Source organism: Natator depressus, chromosome 11 (genome assembly GCF_965152275.1).
Source record: "Natator depressus isolate rNatDep1 chromosome 11, rNatDep2.hap1, whole genome shotgun sequence".
NCBI classification, from domain to species: Eukaryota; Metazoa; Chordata; order Testudines; family Cheloniidae; genus Natator; species Natator depressus.
In genome coordinates this window covers 42929097-42950677 of record NC_134244.1, presented here as the reverse complement: position 1 = coordinate 42950677, position 21581 = coordinate 42929097, and the positions used below count along the sequence as shown (strand labels likewise).

At 43.1% G+C, this 21581-nt stretch overlaps 1 protein-coding gene across 1 annotated transcript in view; it reads right to left on the bottom strand.

The window, feature by feature from the left end:
• Window positions 1-11504, bottom strand: part of MTX2 (metaxin 2) — a 49339-nt gene extending 37835 nt beyond the window's left edge. The window contains exon 1 of the mRNA XM_074967645.1: window positions 11327-11504. Coding sequence (XP_074823746.1) covers window positions 11327-11366 — 40 coding nt within the window. The 5' untranslated portion in view covers window positions 11367-11504. The remainder of the gene's footprint in view (window positions 1-11326) is intronic.
• Window positions 11505-21581: the final 10077 nt, after the last annotated feature.

Sequence of the window (21581 nt, the reverse complement as noted above, 5' to 3'; positions counted from 1 at the left end):
ACATCCATATTTCTGTTATACACCAACTAAGAAGGCATTTTGTATTATTATTTAGACTAAACTTTTATCTGTAAGAACAATTTATGTGGCAAGTTTTGTCCTCTATATATTTATTATTAGCAAAATCATGGTTCATCTTAATACATAAAAGATGCAGACAGACAATTTATTTTTACACACACCTTTATTGCACTGGGGGTAGACTTTTTGGGAGTGTAAAATATATATAGGCAGAGGGAGCATGTTTTTCAAACTGTATTAATTTCCCGCAGTACTACAATTAGACTAAGGACTTGGCTACACTTGCGAGTTACAGCGCAATAAAGGCACCCCGGGCACACTAGCTCACTACCCGTCCACACTGGCAAGGCACGTAGAACGCTCTGACTCCGCGGCTACACTGCTGCTGGTACTCCACCTCGGCGAGTGGAATAACGTTTGCTGCACCCCTGCTGGAGCACCGCAGCGTCAGTGTGAATGAGGAGTTGCATTCCTGCACTCTGATCAGCCTCTGGAAACGTCCCATAATCCCCTTAAGTCAAATGGCCACTCTTGTCATTGTTTTTGAATCACTGTAGGAATGCAGATATGTCCTTTGAAAGCTCCATTTCTGACATCCGGCATGCTTATCTGCTCCGAGACAAAGCAACCATTAGTGTGGAATACCGTGTGTGAGAGAGAAAGGCGGGGGGGGGTAGGGGAGGGTCTGCTGCTGTCTGAACTTACAAGACAGCATGCTGACATGCTCTCAGCCCCCAAAAAACCCACTCTCTCTCCCCCCACATACACACAACACACTCCCTGTCACACTCCACCCCACCCACCCCATTTGAAAAGCAAGTTGCAGTCACTTGCATGCTGGGATAGCTGCCCATAATGCACCGTGCCCAATGCCGCTGCAAGTGCCGCAATGTGGCCACACCAGTGCTCTTGAAGCTGTGAGTGTGGACAGACTGCAGCACTTTCCCTACTGCGCTCTCCGAAGGCTGGTTTAACTCAAAGCACTCTACATCTGCAAGTGTAGCCATACCCTAAGAATCTGGGTACAGCACACGAGCAATTAGCAATCCTTGGTCTAGAACCAGTGCTTAGGAAAGGTTCTTTTTCGCCCTACTCTTTGTCCATCTTTGCAATAGTCTTTCTAGATGATTTCAGCATCTGATATCTCACAAAAACAGATTGAGTTAAGAGATTAATATTTTACACCATTTCAGAGCTGGGCTCCTAAAAAACTTACCAATGCTACAAGAACTCATTTACTATCCTTGTAGCTATTTTGTGATTGATTCAGGATTAGTCTGCATATGGTCTCTTTCATATCTATGGGAGAATATATTGTTCGATGTATTTCAGAGATAGGTTTGCATTACTATAATCTGTTTACATATGCACTATCTGCCATGCATGAAACATTTATACTTACAGTTCATAAAGCTACAGAAAAATGTTATTTTTCCTCTAGCTTACAGCAGCAATATCTTGTATATTCAAAAGAGAAAGTGTAAGTGAATGGTTTTAGCATTACCCAGCCAACATTACCATAAAAAGCTTCTTACTCCACATAAATGATTTGTTCATCTTTTTATATTTAATCATTAGTGCATTAGAGCAGCAGACTATACTCAGCATGTTCAAATGAACAAAAGTACTTGTGGCACCTTAGAGACTAACAAATTTATTTGAGCATAAGCTTTCATGGGCTACAGCCCACTTCATCAGATGCATAGAATGGAACATATAGTAAGAAGATATATATACACATACAGAGAACATGAAAAGGTGGAGGTTGCCATACCAACTCTAAGAGGCTAATTAATTAAGATGAGCTATTATCAGCAGGAGAAAAAAAACTTTTGTAGTGATAATCAAGATGGCCCATTTCAGACAGTTGACAAGAAGGTGTGAGGATACTTAACATGATTCAATTTGTGTAATGACCCAGCCACTCCCAGTCTCTATTCAATCCCAAGTTAATGGTATCTAGTTTGTAAATAATTTGAGTTCGGCAGTTTCTCGTTGGAGTCTGTTCTTGAAGCTTTTCTGTTGCAAAACTGCCACCTTTAAGTCTGTTACTGAGTGACCAGAGATTGAAGTGTTCTCCTACTGGTTTTTTAATGTTATGATTCCTGATGTTAGATTTGTGTCCATTTATTCTTTTGCATAGAGACTGCCCAGTTTGGCCAATGTACATAGCAGAAGGGCACTGCTGGCACATGATGGCATATATCACATTGGTAGATGTGCAGGCGAACGAGCCTCTGATGGCGTGGCTGATGTGATTACGTCCTATGATGGTGTCCCCTGAATAGATATGTGGACACAGTTGGCATTGGGCTTTGTTGCAAGGATAGGTTCCTGGGTTAGTGTTTTTGTTGTGTGGTTGCTGGTGAGTATTTGCTTCCGGTTGGGGGGCTGTCTGTAAGCGAGGACTGGTCTGTCTCCCAAGATCCGTGCGAGTGGGGGATCGTCTTTCAGGATAGGTTGTAGATCTTTGATGATGAGCTGGAGAGGTTTTAGTTGGGGGCTGAAGCTGATGGCTAGTGGCGTTCTGTTATTTTCTTTGTTGGGCCTGTCCTGTAGTAGGTGATTTCTCGGTACTCTTCTGGCTCTGTCAATCTGTTTTCTCACTTCAGCAGGTGGGTATTGTAGTTTTAAGAATGCTTGATAGAGATCTTGTAGGTGTTTGTCTCTGTCTGAGGGGTTGGAACAAATGCGGTTGTATCGTAGAGCTTGGCTGTAGACAATGGATCGTATGGTGTGTCCTGGATGGAAGCTGGAGGCATGTAGTTAAGTATAGTGGTCAGTAGGTTTCTGGTAATAGAGTGGTGTTTATGTGACCATCGCTTATTAGCACAGTAGTGTCCAGGAAATGGACCACTTGTGTGGATTGGTCCAGGCTGAGGTTGATGGTGGGATGGAAATTGTTGAAATCATGATGGAATTCCTCAAGGGCTTCTTTCCCATGGGTCCAGATGATGAAGATGTCATCAATGTAGTGCAAGCAGAGTAGGGGCGTTAGGGGACGAGAGCTAAGGAAGCATTGTTCTAAGTCAGCCATAAAAATGTTGGCATACTGTGGGGCCATGCGGGTACCCATAGCAGTGCCGCTGACTTGAAGGTATACATTGTCCCCAAATGTGAAATAGTTGTGGGTGAAGTCACAAAGTTCAGCCACCAGGTTTGCCAGGACATTATCATGGATACTGTTCCTGATAGCTTGTAGTCCATCTTTGTGTGGAATGTCTGCGTAGAGGGCTTCTGCATCCATAGCGGCCACGATGGTGTTTTCTGGAAGATCACCGATGGACTGTAGTTTCCTCAGGAAGTCAGTGGTGTCTCGAAGATAGCTGGGAGTGCTGGTAGAGTAGGGCCTGCGGAGAGAGTCCACATAGTCACACAATCCTGCTGTTAGGGTGCCAATGCCTGAGATGATGGGGCATCCAGGATTTCCAGGTTTATGGATCTTGGGTAGCAAAAAGAATACTCCTGGTTGGGGTTCTAGGCATGTGTCCGTACAGATCTGTTCCTGTGCTTTTTTGGGGAGTTTCTTGAGCAGATGGTATAGTTTCTTTTGGTATTCCTCAGTGGGATCAGAGGATAATGGCCTGTAGAATGTGGAGTTAGAGGGCCGTCTAGCAGCCTCTTGTTCATATTCCAACTTATTCATGATGATAACAGCACCTCCTTTGTCAGCCTTTTTGATTATGATGTCAGAGTTGTTCCTGAGGCTGTTGATGGCATTGTGTTTAGCATGGCTGAGGTTATGGGGCAAGTGATGCTGCTTTTCCACAATTTCAGCCCATGCCTGTTCAAATGGACACAACTCACACAGAGCCCTTAAGAAATTACCATTCACCAGTCTGCTGAAATATTGCAGATATTCAAGCATGTGGTCAAGTGATTAAGTATGAGATGCTGTACCCACTGTCTTGATGGGAATGCATGAAGTATGGTAAAGCGGAGGATAGGCAGTACTTTAAAAAAGTCGACATCCTCTGAGAAGTTATGACACATTCCTTGACAGAAAAAAATCCTCTGCTTCTAATACATTTCTAGAAAATAAACTATGCTGGGCTGATTCTATTTAAGTGCACATGTGAAAAAGCCATGTTTTATGGCTGCTATATTGCTAGGGCAGTTAGAGTTAATTGGAATTGCTATGACAAAATGATTGGCTAATAATAGAGGGTCCTATTCATGAAAACAATCAAATTTCATTTTTATTACTGATGTAAAAAATTCTTAGTCATGATTACATTTCCATGAATGCATAATAGGAAACCAGTACTCACAAACAGAGACGTAGAAAATAAGGACATTTTAAAGCAATCATAATTTTAAAATGTATTCTTTCTAATATAGCACTTTTTTCACCCTCAAAAACATATTCTTACGTGTGTGCACAACTGCTTGTCTTTGGCATAAGAATGAGAAACTGTACTTCATCTCTTCAGATTGCTCAGCACACAGTATGCACTGGAGCATATTTGACTTTTTTTTTTTTTTTTTTTAAATCGCCTCTTCTAAAATACTACATTACTAAAGTAATACCCTGGGGCCCTGTTTACTGAGTAACTTCTTGGGAAAGCTAAGAAATGTAATGTGTTATACCAATAAAATAAAAACCAGCAGGATCTTATTAAAGGGGAAAAGGCAAAATGCCACATTTATTGTGAATACAGAAAGAATCATAGTAAGCAGTTAGTTATAGCTATAACATTCCATTCAATCTCATATTTATTCACACATTCATATATATATATATATATATATATATATATACACACACACACACACAGGTTCTGCAAGGTTGTTATCATAGTTACCAGCCTTAGAGTTGCTCATGCCAAGCCACTGGCCAGGTGGCCTGGACATGAGGTGGGAGCAGGGCCTTGTCAGATGCTCATCTGATGCTCCTGGAAGCTGGTTTGCAGAATCAGACCCCAAAGTTCTCACTTTCTAGAGTCCATTTTTATAGGAATTTCTTCCTATGCCAGTCTATGGGAATTGCTTCATCATGCTGTTGCTGAATCAATCAGCAGATGACACATTCCTGACGGCTCCGTGCTGCCAGATGTTATCTTGTTCTTTGGTTCTCCCATCCTTGAGGCTGTTGGGTGGATTCCAGTCTGTCCTCCGGGGGTCCTCTGGTTATTTCCACTTGACGCCTTCTTCAGCCGATGGACACTGGATTCTTAGGCTGGCACCTCCCTGATCATTCAGTTATCCACACCAAACATCCATCCACACACATCCTCTATCTCTATTTTAATCACAATTGTTAACAAAGTGAGATGAATACAACAAAAGGGCAGGGAGTCTCTGGGTGCTGTTTCTGTTGTTACAGAGTATTATTTTGAGTCTCTCTCTGTGTGAGTAGTTGTTGTTACAAAGAATTGCTTTGAGAAGAGACTGTCTTAGAATGTACTAACACAATTAGCAGCTTGCAAGTTTCACACAGAGGGAGAGAAACAGTACCAAAAACCAAGAGACCTCTTAATTAGTAATACCCTGGAATTTAAACTATAGGGAATCAAACTCATTTGTGATTTTAATACAGAACTTCTTTAATATGATCCAACATAATCCCCCTTTTGACACTAAGATTTATAATCATCAGTGTCACTTTCTATGTAGCCTATTCAAGAGAAGGTACTGTGAGGCAATTTGAGTTTGTGATTCCAATTCATGCCACATAAAAGATCCTAGTGATGTATCTTTACTACAAGGTTCTGGGGCAACAGGCAAGGTGAGGCACACCCACTTTTGAGGAGTCCATTCAGTACAACCTCTAGTGTCCAATAGCTTCCCTCCCTCCCCAGCCCATCGGCTCAAGGTGAGTAACTTCTTGGGAAAGCTAAGAAATGTAATGGATATTGGCCAAGATACTGCATGAGTTAATCTCCAAAAATACTTATTTTGTTCATACTGGAAGATTTTCTGTTTTCATTTACTTTCAGTCTATAACTGTACGCTCTGTAATGTAGATCAGCTATGAAAACTAGAATCATAGAATATCAGGGTTGGAAGGGACCTCAAGAGGTCATCTAGTCCAACTCCCTGCTCAAAGCAGGACCAATACCCAATTTTTGCCCCAGACCCCTAAATGGCCCCCTCAAGGATTGAACTCACAACCCTGGGTTTAGCGGACCAATGCTCAAACCATTGAGCTATCCCTCCCGCAACTGAACTATCTCTCCCCCTCCCATCCCCGAGCTATCCCTCCTTCAGCTTTTTATGGCTGCAACGTCTATTATTTTAAGGCCAGATAAGTGCTTTGACACTGAGCATTTTCCGACAAAGCAGAGGTCAGGTCATAAGTTTGTTTTATAGAATAAGGTTCAATAGACTGTAGAGGGCTCTTTAGATCTTGTTATGACTTTGTGAGCTAGATTAATGAGCTGGACAGCAAAGCTGGACAAATTCAGACTAGAAATAAGGTACACATTTTTAACAGTAAGTGTAATTAACCATTAACTTACCTAGGTATGTGGTGGATTCTCCACCAGTTGAAGTCTTTAATCAAAGTTGATGTGTTTCCAACCAATGCACTGTAGATCTGCTAGAAGTTATGGGCTTGAAAAATTTCACTTGGTGAAATTCTATGGCTTGTGTTATGCTGGAGATCAGACTAGATCATCATAAGTCTTTTCTGGCCTTAAAAATCTATGAAGCTACAGAAGACAGCAGGAAGGTGGACATCTAAGGAATTCATTTGGTGCTGAGTTTTATGCAACACCTTAGCTAAGAGGAGAGTTATTCAGCCATTTGCAGAGTCATATAACCATATTTTCCACAAATCCCTATCTAAAACTGAAGAAGAACTTGCCTGACTAACTTCTAATTTGACCAAGACATTCTCATCTGGAAAAAGACTAAATATCATAGAATCATAGGACTGGAAGGGACCTTGAAAGATCATCTAGTCCAGTCCCCTGCACTCATGGCAGGACTAAGTATTATCTAGACCATCCCTCACAGGTATTTGTCTAACCTGCTCTTAAAAATCTCCAATGATGGAGATTCCACAACTCCCTAGGCAATTTATTCCAGTGCTTAACCACCTTGACAATTAGGAAGTTTTTCCTAATCTCCAACCTAAACCTCCCTTGCTGCAATTTAAGACCATTGCTTCTTGTTCTATCCTCACAGGTTAAGAAGAACAACTCTTCTGCCTCCTCCTTGTAACAACCTTTTAGGTACCTGAAAACTGTTATCATGTCCCCCTCTCAGTCTTCTCTTTACCAGACTAAACAAACCCAAGTTTTTCAATCTTCCCTCACAGGTCATGTTTTAAGACCTGTAATCATTTGTGTTGCTCTTCTCTGGACTTTCTCCAATTTGTCCACATCTTTCCTGAAATGTGGCACCCAGAACTGGACACAATACTCTAGTTGAGGCCTAAACAGCACAGAGTAGAGCAGAAGAATTACTTCTCATGTCTTGCTTACAACACTCCGGCTAATACATCCGAGAATGATGTTCGCTTTTTTTGAAATAGTGTTACACTGTTAACTCATATTAGCTTGTGGTCCACTATGACCTACAGATCCCTTTCCGCAGTACTCCTTCCCAGGCAGTCATTTCCCATTTTGTATGTGTGCAACTGACTGTTCCTTCCTAAGTGGAGTATTTTGCATTTGTCCTTATTGAATTTCATCCTATTTACTTCAGACTATTTCTCTAGTTTGTCCAGATCATTTTGAATTATAATTCTATCCTCCACAGGACTTGCAACTCCTCCCAACTTGGTATTGTCCGCAAACTTTATAAGTATACTCTCTATGCCATTATCTAAATCACTGATGAAGATATTGAACAGAACCAAACCCAGAATGGATCCCTGCAGCACCCCACTCGTTATGCCCTTCCAGCATGACTGTGAACCACTGGGAACAGTTTTCCAACCAGTTATACACCCACCTTATAGGAGCTCCATCTAGGTTGCATTTCCCTAGTTTGTTTATGAGAAGGTCATGTGATACAGTTTCAAAAGCTTTAGTAAAGTCAAGATATACCACATCTACCTCTTCCCACCATCCACAAAGCTTGTTACCCTGTCAAAGAAAGCTATCAGGTTGGTTTGACACAATTTGTTCTTGACAAATCCATGCTGACTGTTACTTATCACCTTATTATCTTCTAAATTTTTGCAAACTGATTGCTTAATTGTTTGCTCCATTATCTTTCCTCGTACTGAAGTTAAGCAGACTAGTCTGTAATTCCCCGGGTTGTCCTTATTTCCCTTTTTATAGATTGGCACTGTATTTGCCCTTTTCCACTCTTCTGGAATCTCTCCTGTCTTCCATGACTTTTCAAAGATAATTGCTAATGGCTCAGATATCTCCTCGGTCAGCTCCTTGAGTATTCTTGGATGCATTTCATCAGACCCTGGTGACTTGAAGACATCTAATTTGTCTCAGTAATATTTAACTTGCTCTTTCCCTATTTTAGCCTCTGATCCTACTTCATTTTCACTGGCATTCACTGTTAGACATCCAACCACCACCAACCTTCTTGGCGAAAACTAAAACAAGGAAGTAATAAGCACCTCTGCCATTTCCACATTTTCTGTTATTGTTCCCCCCCCCCAAATTGAGTAACAGGCCTACCCTGTCCTTGGTCTTCCTCTTGCTTCTAATATATTCGTAGAATGTTTTCCTGTTACCCTTTATGTCTCTAGCTAGTTTGATCTCATTTTGTGCCTTGGCCTTTCTAATTTTGTCCCTACGTACTTGTGTTATTTTTTTATATTCATCCTTTGTAATTTGACCTAGTTTCCACTTTTTGTAAGACTCCTTTTTGATTTTTAGATCATTGAAGATCTTCTGGTTAAGCCAGGGTGGTCTCTTGCCATACTTCCTATCTTTCCTACACAGTGGGATAGTTTGCTTGTAGTAATGTCTCTTTGAAAAGCTGCCAACTGTCTTCAATAGTTTTTCCCCTTAGACTTGCTTCCCATGGCATCTGCAAGATTTCAGGTCTCTCACTCCAAAAAAGTTATCTCCCCACCCAAAGCAGGGGGAAGGGGGTGGTGGAGGAGAGAATAATATTGTCAGACATCTAGATGAACATAATTTGTTGAGTAAGAGTCAACATGGTTTTAGTAAAGAGAAATCATGCCTCACCAATCTACTAGAATTCTCTGGGGGCGTCAACAAGCATGTGGACCAAGGGGATCCAGTGGATATAGTGTACTTAAATTTTCAGAATGCCTTTGACAAGGCCCCTCACCAAAGGCTCTTATGTGAAGTAAGCTGCCACGGGATAAGGGGGAAGGTGCTCTCATGGATTGGTAACTGGTTAAAAGATAGGAAACAAAGGGTAGGTATAAATGGTCAGTTTTCAGAATGGAGAGAGGTAAATAGTGGTGTCCCCCAGGGGTCTGTTCTGGGACCAGTCCTATTCAACAATTCATAAATGATCTGGAAAAAGGGGTAAACAGTGAGGCGGCAAAATTTGCAGATGATACAAAATTACTAAAGATAGTTAAGACCCAGGCAGACTGAGAAGAGCTACAAAAGGAGCTCTCAAAACTGGGTGACTGGGCAACAAAATGGCAGATTAAATTTAATGTTGATAAATGCGAAGTAATGCACACTGGAAAGCATAATCCCAACTATACATATAAAATGATGGGGTCTAAATTAGCTGTTACCACTCAAGAAAGAGATCTTGGAGTCATTGTGCGTAGTTCTCTGAAAACATCCTCTCAACATGCAGCGGCAGTCAAAAAAGCGAACAGAATGCTGAGAATAACTAAGAAAGGGATAGATAATAGGACAGAAAATATCATGTTGCCTCTATATAAATCCATGTTACGCCCACATCTTGAACACTCTGTGAAGATGTGGTCTCCCCATCTCAAAAAAGATATATTGGAATTGGAAAAAGTTCAGAAAAGGGCAACAAAAATTATTAGGGATATGGAACGGCTTCCGTATGAGGAGAGATTAATAAACCTGGGACTTTTCAGCTTGGAAAAGAGACAGCAAAGGGGAGATATGATTGAGGTGTATAAAATCATGACTGGTGTAGAGAAAGTAGATAAGGAAGTGTTGTTTACTCCTTCTCATAACACAAGAACTAGGGGTCACCAAATGAAATTAATAGGCGACAGGTTTAAAACAAATAAAAAGAAGTATTTCTTCACACAGCGGACAGTCAACCTGTGGAACTCCTTGCCAGAGGATGTTGTGAAGGCCAAGACCACAACAGGGTTCAAAAAAGAACTAGATAAATTCATGGATGATAGGTCCACGAATGGCTATTAGCCAGGATGGGCAGGAATGGGGTCCCTAGCCTCTCCTTGCCAGAAGCTGGTGATGAGCGGCAGGGGATGGATCACTTGATGATTACCTGTTCTGTTCATTCCCTTTGGGGCACCTGGCACTGGCCACCGTTGGAAGACAGGATACTGGGCTAGCTGGACCCAGTAGGGCCATTCCTATGTTATGTATGAGGAATCATTGAGGGGGGGAGGGGAATTTGTGGTAGGTATCTACAATTGCTGCAGTTAAATGTCAAGGGCAACTACAACGTATAGATGGGCACCATTTTAGCATTTCTAGAAATCAAAATAAAATGATTTTGGAACGTGAACTTAATATTTTGGTAACAAGTGTCAAATTGTATGTATCTTTAGAAAATGAAGAGGAAAAATAAGAAAGAGGAGAAAGTTGGCCTCTATAAGATACAAATAAACTTCAACTTCTGATGGCGGAAAATGGCCTAGCAAGTTAAAAAAATATATACCATAACACTTTTTGGGATGGCAGGGCAACCAAGTCACACTAAGATATTCAAATAATATGTGATATGTGTTTACCTTTGTAATCCGACACTGTAGGATACACATGTTGTTGACATCAGGCTATTAAACACTCTGAGGTTTGCATGACAACATTTCTAAGGCATAACATATACAGTGGGACACCACACAATGCCACGTAGTATAGTTACTGCAATAAATAATCCAGCTCTTTAAACACCACAGCAAAACTACCTCAGACAGCATCATCAATAACATGGTCACCACGCAGGTAACATTTACTGACACTGCTTACAAGGCGTGCCAATACTCGACAAGAGCCTGACGCCAGGATGGCTGGGTTCTCCGGGTACGGGGAGCTGGGCCGGGCCCACTGGCCCGCTCCCTCCCCCTTGCTAGTCCCATGCCCCCCTCTGAACCCTGCCTGCCCCCGGCCCGCTCCAGCCCCCAGCCCACGCACCCATCCCCCCTCTGCCACCCCGTATCCCTCTACTCCGACTCTCTCCTCCTCCCCCGCCCCGTCCACCACGCCGCCCTCTCCTGCCCGCCCATTACCTGCTATTTGAGTCACAAACGCTTCCGCCACCAGAGACATGATCCCCTCCGGGCCACGCGCGCTCCGCAGGTCCCGGCCGCGCCAGGAGGCACCAGTGGCAGCCCCGCAAGGTTAAGGGCACGCACAGGAACTGGGAGCCGGCCTCGCAGCGCCGGGGCAAGTGCATCCGGGGCCCGCTCCGCCTCCCGGCCCGCCCCTCCCGCAGCTCTCTCCCCGGGGCGGCAGAGGCCGCGTTGGGCCGGCCCCAATCCCCCGCCGCTCCGAGCAGGGCAGGCCGCTGCCGCCGGGAGCCCCGCAGCGAAGAGCTCGGAGTCCCCGGGGGGCAGAGCCCCCCTTCCCGCAATGGCACCGACGCGGCGCTATGAGCATGACCCTGGCGGCAGCCAGCACCTGTCCTACACTGGGGATCAACCCCCCCCCCCCCCCCACACACACACACTGTACAGCCCCGTGGTGGGCGGAGGATCCCATGGACTGGGGATCAACCCTACACACACACACACACTGTACAGTCCCATGCTGGACGGAGGATCCCATGGACTGGGGATCAACCCTACACACACACACACACACTGTACAGCCCCGTGCTGGGCGGAGGATCCCATGGACTGGGGATCAACCCTACACACACACACACTGTACAGCCCCGTGCTGGGCGGAGGATCCCATGGACTGGGGATCAACCCTACACACACACACACACTGTACAGCCCCGTGCTGGGCGGAGGATCCCATGGGCCAGAGATCAGCATCTCCCTCCCCCTCCCCACACACACCATACAGCCCTGTGCTGGGAAGACACTCCCATGGACTTGGGATCAACCCCCCCCACACACACACACTGTACAACCCCGTGTTGGGCAGATGCTCCCATAGACTGGGGATCAAACCCCCACACATCATAGAGGCCTGTGCTCGGCAGAGGCTCCCATAGACTGGGGATCAAACCCCCCACACGGTACAGCCCTGTGCTGGGCAGAAGCTCCCATAGACTGGGAATCAAACCTCAAACACACTGTGCACACTCAGTCTTGTAGTTCTTGGATGTATCTGGATCAAATACCACATTAAGCCCCATCCTACGCAGTGGCTCCATATACCTGGGGATCAGTCACTAACTGCATTGTGAGCCTTATTTTGTATGCAGTGTTGTTGTACCCATGTTGGTCCCAGGATATTAGAGAGACAAGATGGGTGAGGTAATATCTTTCATTGGATCAGAGTGACAAGCTTTTGACCTTACACAGAGTTCTTCTTCAGGTCTGGGGAAGTGTAACCCTTGTTTCAGATGGCGTTGGCAGCAACAAAGGCCAGGTTCAATATCTAAGGGATCGTCTTAATAGAAAACTGAACTGGCTTCAGCCTCCACCCAGTAATCTGGGAAAACTAAACACTACCCTGGGCAATACCTCTAAGAAGCAGTACTTCCCCACTTACAAGCACTGAGTATGTTGCATTGAAACAAAGATTTTTATTAAATGGGAAAGGGAACCCAGCATTAATTTGGGAAAACGCCACCACCATGATTCAAAAGCATGTAGCCATGGCAAACACCTGCCCACAGTACACTGGGCACTGTACTTTGCCTCAGTTTCCCACCTTGAGGTGTGAAACTAAATGTCCCTTGAATATGTCACAACCCACTCACAGTCGGTTGTCCTTAGTCAGCAAAGATCCAGACCTGAAGAAGAGCTCTGTGTAAGGGTATGTCTACACAGCCGACGTTAAAGCGCTGCCGTGGCAGCACTTCAACATGGCTGTGTAGTTCCAGCAGAGCGCTGAGAGCTCTCTCCACGCTGTAATAAAACCACCTTTGTGAGGTGACTAGCTCCCAGCACTGGTGCACTGTCTACACTGCCACTTTAAAGTGCTGAAACTTGCATCACCCGGGAGGGGTTTATTCACACCCCTGAGCGAAGAAAGTTTCAGCTCTGTAAGGGGCAGTGTAGACAAGGCCTAAGTTTCAAAAATTGTCTCTGACCAACAGAAGTTGATGCAATAAAAGCTGTTACCTCACTCACCAACGTTGTCTCTCTAATCAGCCTTATTTTGGGTAGATGCCTCATTGTTTGTTCAGCCTTCTGCTTCTAGAGGGCTTATAGAGGGAGGGGGAACAGTGACTCACCCAGCAACCTGGAGTTTGTGAAGCTCCATATAACATTTATTTTACTGATGACAGCAATCACTGATTTCCCTGAGCATCAGGAGCAGGTGTGAAAGGAAGTTTTGAGGAACCACAGGCAGCTTGAGGGAAGCTGGAGGCAACCAAAGGATCATTGACAGGTTACTGGGTGAGAGGGAGTTTGGGGGTTATTGGAGAGATACTGGACTGGTTGCTGTATTGGAGATTAAAATGGAGTCATCCGGGGGAGAGGGTGTCCAAGGAGCCCAGGAGGGAAGGGAGCCAACTCCATTTTACCTCTGCTCCCTAGTAGCCCCCCTCCATTTAGCCAATCCCCTTCTGTCAGTCCGTTCAAACCATGGCCCATCCCCTCCTATTAGTCAACCCCTGTCCCTTCCATTAGCCCCGTCCACCTCATTAGTCCCTTCCTTATCCTGCCCACTAGTTCCTTATCCTGCACACCCCCTCCATTAGACCCTCACCTCTCCAGACAGTGGGGTACTGAGGCAGCCGACCACCTCTGATTCCCTTCTCCCCCATGGTGGCACCAAAGCAAACATGTGGAGCAGAAAGCAGGCAAAGGGGATATAAAACACCCACCCGGCTGCCTTCAATTCTGGCACCACAGTGGTCCCCACTGGCTGGGAGGAATCATTGTAAGGGAAGCCCCGCATTGTCTCTACTGCAGGGTGGGTGAGTTGCCAGCACAGGACTGCTTGGTTGTGGAAGTGGAGGGCTGCAGATCTGAGCACTGAGAATAGTGCATGATCCTTAGTTGTTTATTGCTATCTGTTGTAATTGTGGCGGTCTGGAGACAATGGGGGCTGAAGAGGGGAGAAGGCTGGACGTAGGCACTGTAGAGGCAACCCTGTGAGAAGGAGGAGAATGAAGGGAAAGAGGGGCAAGTGGCAGGAAGGGGAAGGTGAGGTCTGGAGAGCAAAACACAGCCTTCATAGGGCTGACAAGCCTCATTAAGTTCATCAGGTACTGAATTTGAAGAGCCTTACAAGACTCCTCAGTATAGTAAGGAGGAGAAAGGAGTCCCAGGAAGAACTCTCTTCCCTTCTCCACTTGCTGCATCATGATGCTCCTCTGGTCCAGTGGAGGGGATCCAAAAGGAGTGAAGAATCTGTCTTCTGCTCTCACCTGCATGTGGCAAAGTAAAGCATTCCCATTTAAAACAAAACCAAACGACAAAAACAAACCGTAAAGGAATTCACAGACAATAGACTTTATTAGGTTGGTGTTAATGCTGAGAATACCTATTGGTTTTGGGAAAAGAGAAACCTTACCATAATATTGTAGTCAAAAAAGCAAACAGTGGAAACCAAGGAACTTCATATTTAAAACTAAATTTCAACAAACATTTGAAAATATGGAAATGCTATGTTAAGGGCACCAAATAACCTTAACTTTGCCCCTGAATTGATAGCCTAAGGGGGAAAAAAAACAGGCTCTGAGACTTTATCCATTCATAAAAGTTCCATATCAAAGATCACAAATGAAAATGCTTTACTACAGTTGTACAATGGTTGTGCACATTTTAGCCTGTGTACAGCTGTGCACTGTCCACAGAAAAATTCATACTTTAAAAAATCCTAATGATATATATAGCATATTGACGGTTATCATTCTGCAGTAAAATTCCATGTTTCACCAATGATACAAGTATCAGTAAATACAGAGCTAGTGAATCTACAAAAACAAGCCTACCTCTCTTGCCTCATGAAAGTGTAGCTCTTACAGAATGTATTTGGTTTGTTCTTGTATGTTTGTTTAATTTGAAATAGAACATTTACTCACCCCATCATTACAGTTTTGAAAAAAATTAAAATAGAAATATTGATTGGAAGAAAAAAGTATCTTTTAAAGATATCTTAATTAACAGAAAAATAGCTGCCATTGTTTGGGCCACATCATGCTCTCCTTAGCAAACCTCTACTCAGGAATAACTCTCATGGATTTCCACTAAATGGAAATATTACCTGAGAAAGGACTGCAGCCTTATCCTTGGAATAATAACTCTCTCATTGTAGACATATAAACACAAAGGGAGCCAAGTCAAAACTAGAACCAGTCAAGTAGTATCAAAAAACACTGGCCAATAATGTAATGGATGAGAATATTTATCATAATTCTGTTTATTATGATGGATGGTTGGTTGGAATATTAACCACATCACTAGCCAGTAAGTGGAAGTAAAAGTGTATCTTTAGGGGGTGATGACTCTCACTACATAACTCATGACAGATGCAAAATCCTTCAATAGTGTAAATATGGTTGACTTGTGAAATACTGCAGGCACTTCAACTCTGCTTCTGGTATGAAAATGAAATAAGTATGTGGGCTCCCTGGATCTGGGATATGCCGTGCAAGTCTTCCTTCCTGGTATAACATCTGTATGAAACTTAGATGATAGTCCTGATTTAAGATTATGGTAAGAAAAGGCATTTCAGGAGCTGGAATGCACTGCACCATTTGAGCAAAAACAAAGGGACTTTAATAAAGCCCAAAGAATTCCCTGTCATGCAGGTATCTTCAGCTGAGGGAAAGCCAGTGTAGCTTGCTCTGAACTACCCTCTCTGGCATAGAGGGTGAAAGGAGGCATTTCAGGGGCTAGAGGGGCAGGGTTAGAGTGTTATGGGTGTCTTGTGGCCACGTAGCTTTGGTCCAGAGCTCTGACTCCAACAATCTGCCAGCCACTAGACACACAAGGTTACAAAGCAGGTTGTGACAGAACCCCTTATTGGCCTGGGTGAACCCCAAAATGTCACATTGTTATCTGAGGCGCTCAAGAACTATACTAACTTTAACAAGTGCTTATCCTTCCAGATCCTGCCCAAAGATGAAAGGACATTTCTCCAACTTGTGTCTTGTACAGAATATATTATAACTTACTTATGTAATCTGATGAAGGGCCTAACCGTCTTCTCCCCATCCCAAGATCGCTATAAGAAAGGACTCTTGTGTCAAGATATACGTCTTCCTGTTCAGCTAACATTCATTTATTTTATTCTTACATCTATAATAGGGAGCATATGTAAATTCTGAAAAAGTGCCACAATATTCAGTTGTGTATCTGATATTTAGATGACATATTAGAGTAACTGAAGATATGAAAGTCTGTTACATTATTTTGCTATGCCATCTAATCTCCATTCTTTTTCACCCATACTTTAGTAAGAAATAACCCATTTTTTGTCATCTACAGGCAGGGCCAGGAAAAGGAATGATATCACTTAAGTCTTATAGAGCAAGATCTTAAATCCTTTATGCTGGTAGTCACCACAAGGTAGCTGTGAACAAATACATAGTTTTAGTCATATTTGCAAAGTGCTTGAAGGTCTTCAGATGACGACTACTACTGAAGCACTAAGCACTGTTATTAAAGGAAGTTTCTTCCTCCTAGCACTGTCATACAGTATGCTATCTGTGGTACTTATATGGTTCCTCATCACCATAGTATCTGAGCACCTCACAATCTTTAATGTATTTATCTTCATAACACCTTGTGAGGTAAGGAAGCACTATATACTCCATTTTACAGATGGGCAACTAAAGACTAAGGCCCAATTCCTTACAGTTATTTAGAGGATCTGAGTTTAAATGAGCCTAAATGACTTGCCCAAGGTCACACAGAAAGTCTATGAACAAGAAGGGAATTGAAAGTTAAAAACAACTTGGAACTGCCATAAGTTGCTGAATGTATTAGAAGATGGTGATAATCTAAATTAAATTGCTGTATGTTAATTATTCCGGTCTACCCACCACCATAAATAGTCCAGAAGGCTAAAAATGAAAACATGTGCAAAGGGTGCCCAGGCAAAGAAAAGTTGGAGCTTGACCTAGATAGCCCGTATCAAATGTCTAACACCTAATTACAAAGAACATTGTCTATATAGAATTCACCAAGTGATACAAAGTACCCAGTTCTACCACCAGATACATAGGATAATGCAGTGCAATCTCAGGTCTAGAATTTAGGAGCTGTAATAATCCAAAGGCTATCAGATGGAATCCTAGTTTCTCAGCCACAAGAGGAGGAAAGAGAGATAAATCAAGCACATGTTCTCTTACTACAGTACCTACAAGTCCTTCCTTCACCAGAGCCTGCTGCATATAAATTTCTCTCTGGTAATTCTTATGTTATACCCTGGAGAGGTTTGCTAGCCTTCCCTGGTTTTAAAGGGATAACACCCTATGCTAGGGTGCAAGACCCACTGACTTAAATACTGACTTGAATATTAAGCATTGATTTTAATGTAAATCCAAAGGGCAGAACTGGGCTCTAGCACTATCTTAAGCACATTACATTTGTCTGGAAGAAGAAGAAGGAAAGTAACCCATACCTATGGTACACACCAATCTTATAAAAATATTTCAGCTAACATCGTTCACACTGTAACCTGAGTCATAACAAGAAAGGAAAGAGAGAGGGAGAACTCAGTGGAAAGCTCTCTGAGCTGTCCAGAGATATCTGAAGAAAGGAATAATAATGGTGGAAGTAGAACATGAAATGAGATAAATAGAGAGACAAAATATCTCTGGGGTGTATTAACTTCTGCTGAAACACGTTAATATAACACGATAAGAAGTAGTGAAAGGCTTTAATTGACACAAAGTATGGAAACCTGAGAAAGTGCCTCTGGATTGGAAACTGGCAACAACAAATCTATTGCATAGTAAATGCCAAGAATTTAAGAGGGATTAGTCATTTATGGACCCAGTTTGCACAAGTGCTAAGCCCCACAGCTCGCATTGATTTCATCTAAACATTGGGTTGTCATCTTCTCTATGAGTCATAGAATCATAGACTATCAGGAAGGGACCTCAGGAGGTTATCTAATCCAACCCCCTGCTCAAAGCAGGACCGATCCCCAACTAAATCATCCCAGGCAGGGGTTTGTCAAGCCTGACCTTAAAAACCTCAAAGGAAGGAGATTCCACCACCTCCCTAGGTAACCCATTCCAGTGCTTCACCACCCTCCTAGTGAAAAAGTTTTTCCTGGATCAAGCCATTTGTGTGTCTGAGAAGGAATTACAGTGTCTGGAGTACGCTTCTGCAGTATACCAAGACTGCTGTCTAGAGCATGCCGAAAGAGAATGCACTAGAAAGAAAAAGAAATTTGGGTTCACTCTCAAAATGAAGATTGAAAACTGCAAAGTTACACAAAGTATATCTGTGGGCGTATGCTGGGGACTTTTTCCCTGTTTGAATCCTTAAGAATTTCCCTACCGCCCAAACCTCGTTTTGCTTTCCCCTCTCAAAATTCTACATTGTCATGATCATTCTTCTGGTTGAAGAGAGCCAGATTATTTAATATTATTTGCATTGCAGCAATGCCTAGAGATCAGGGCCCCATTGTGCTAGGTATAGTACAAACATATAACTTTGTGCTTTTCTACACAGGGAAATTGACTGGCATAGCTATAGCCAAATAATTATGTAGACAAGCTCTAAGAGATGGGATGTAACACTCCAGAGCCGTGCTCTCCTCAGGGGTTATCTTTACCAATGAAGGTGTAAATGACTGGTCTGAACCAGTATAGTAGCAGGTCTAAGCCCTATATTTGCATATATTTGAAATGTCAAAATGGAGCTAAATTCAACTGTTCCACTGGCCAAGGAGTCCCAAGGCTGCTCTCAGAATTAGGTGTTTAGGTCATGAAAAATGCTTTTTTAACACCTAGATTATTAAATATTATTTTAATCATTATTCTCTTTGTTATGTATTAATATCTACTGAAAAAGTTTATAGAACAAATAAGAGAACCGCTATCAGCAGTATACGCTATTTACGTGAAATGGAAATCTTTCCACAGGTAGCATTTGGGGCTTAAGTATGTGTGAGTGGGAGATGATGGGGGGGGGGTGCTGTTTGTTTTAGTTTTCTCCATTTTTTGAGATATCATATCCCACAGATATCACTGGGCTTTGGAACGGAGTTCTTAAGTTTGTCTTGCAAATGGGCAGCGTGACCAGAAGACCAAAGCAAACAACAAAGGATGCAACAGTTTAATGACAGTTGCTCAGCATTTGTTTAAGTTCTATTGTGCTATGCTTCAAAATGCTTTAAAGTGTGCAAAACACGTATTAATGTAAATCCATTTTTATGTGTATACAGACTCTCACACCCTAATAAGACCTGCCATTGAGATAGCACTTCACATCTTCAAAGCACTGTTAAAATTAATGTATTCAAAAGAGTTTATTTGTTGCGTGTCAGCAGCTACCAGTTTTTGCAGTTTTGTGATGAGGTTGTAAAGCCTTTCTCTGTACACCCTTGTAGTTAGCTCTGGCTGCACGCAGCTTTTTAGGCCACTGGGGGTTTTCTTCAGGATCTGCAGCAGCAGTTTTCTAGCAAGTCAGTGGTCTATCGTAACTATGCTGCACCATTCTGTCTCCAGACTGCATGCCGATGGCAACTGAACTCGTCTTTATGAAGGGCTGTAGAAGCATGGATAGTTATGGACCAATCCAGAAATGACTAACTGGTTACTTTCCACTGAAAGAGTATTTTAATGAGGAAAGGCTTGAAAACACAGGGGAAATCACACTACTTTTGTAACATGACTGAGTTGGAGACCAGGCCTGATAGCAACCAAGGAGAGCTCTGACACAGAGAGAATGCAAACCAGCCAACATCACACTCTGCCACTCCCGTTCTGGTCCCCCAGAGTAACTTAGGCCCAGATCTCCAGAGGTATTTAGCCTCCCATTGAAGTTATAACCCTAAATACCTTTGAGGGTCTGTGCCTTGGAAGTTAGGAGCCTAAGTATCTTAAAGGATCTGAGCCTTAGAGTATCCCAAAGCCTGTTCTAAATTATGGTGGCAGCCAATGGCCACAGGGTATGTCTACAAAGCATAGAAAAACCCACAGCTGGACTATGCCAGCCGACTCAGGCTTGCAGGACTGTTTCATTGCTGTGTAGACTTCTGGACTTGGGCTGGAGCCTGGGCTCTGGGACACTCCCAAGCCTCAGGGTCTTGAAGCCCCAGCTCCAGCCGGAGCCCAGAAGTCTCCACAGCAAGGAAACAGCCCTGCAGCCCAAGCCCTACAAGTCCAAGTCAGGTGGCAGAATCCAGTCATTGGGGTTTTCTTTGCTGTGTAGACAAAACCCTAAGGGGTCATTGATGCAAGAACTGAGAATCACTGAGGTGCAGGGAAATCCTGGCTATGCTGTTTTCCCCCAGCAATACCCCTTATGCCAGGCACAGGAAAGAGGGTTGGCCTTCCAGTGACTCCGCCATCAGAAATATCCCCTGCAGTGGGGTTTTCTGGCTAGCTACATAGGGAAGCTTTGTGTCAGCAGGGTATGTAAAGCAGCACAGCACAAAGGAAAATCTGGGCCAAAATATTCTAACAGATTTAAATGAGCACTGGATACATGTTTATATTAATAAATATACAATTGTCAACCTGTTCTAAATCTTGGGCATTTTAAAATGAGAAGCAGTGTCAAAATCACTGGGAGTTTTGCCTAAGAAGGGGTTGAGAGACAAACCCCTTAATCACACATACAGTCCCATTGATTTCAACAGGGAAGAAGTGCAACCTCATTAGAAAAAGTTGGAAAGACCGAGAGTGAAAATTAAGGGTCAGCTTCCACCTCTCATGTGTGTGCAGCTCCTGTAAACTTCCATGGGAACCATGCAAACACCCCGAAGGACAAGATCTGATACTGGGTAAGGGCTGTAGAACATGGGCCCAAGCTTGTATTTATTTTTTCAATAGATTTTTACATTAAAATAAGAGATGCACATTTCCTGCGTTTTTTTGTTAGTAATCACTACCTTACTACCATTTCCTTAATCAACCGCCTACAGACACTTGTCCATTGATTTGTAAACACAGGAAAAAGTATAATTTCTAAGAACACACTTCTATACAAATATAATAGCCATAGGGGTATTAGCACTCCAACCAGTTTGCATTTGTGGAGATTAGTGCATATTTAATTGATTAAATCAATTATAATTTGAGATATGCGGAAGCATTTCCAACAGCTTATGCTAGGATTTCAACAGGGCTGTCATAATATTTTCAAAAGCACCAACCATAGCATTTTCTGAAAGCAAATAGTCTCTAAATGCATCATATTTTCTTCTTTTCCCCTTGCTCATTTATTT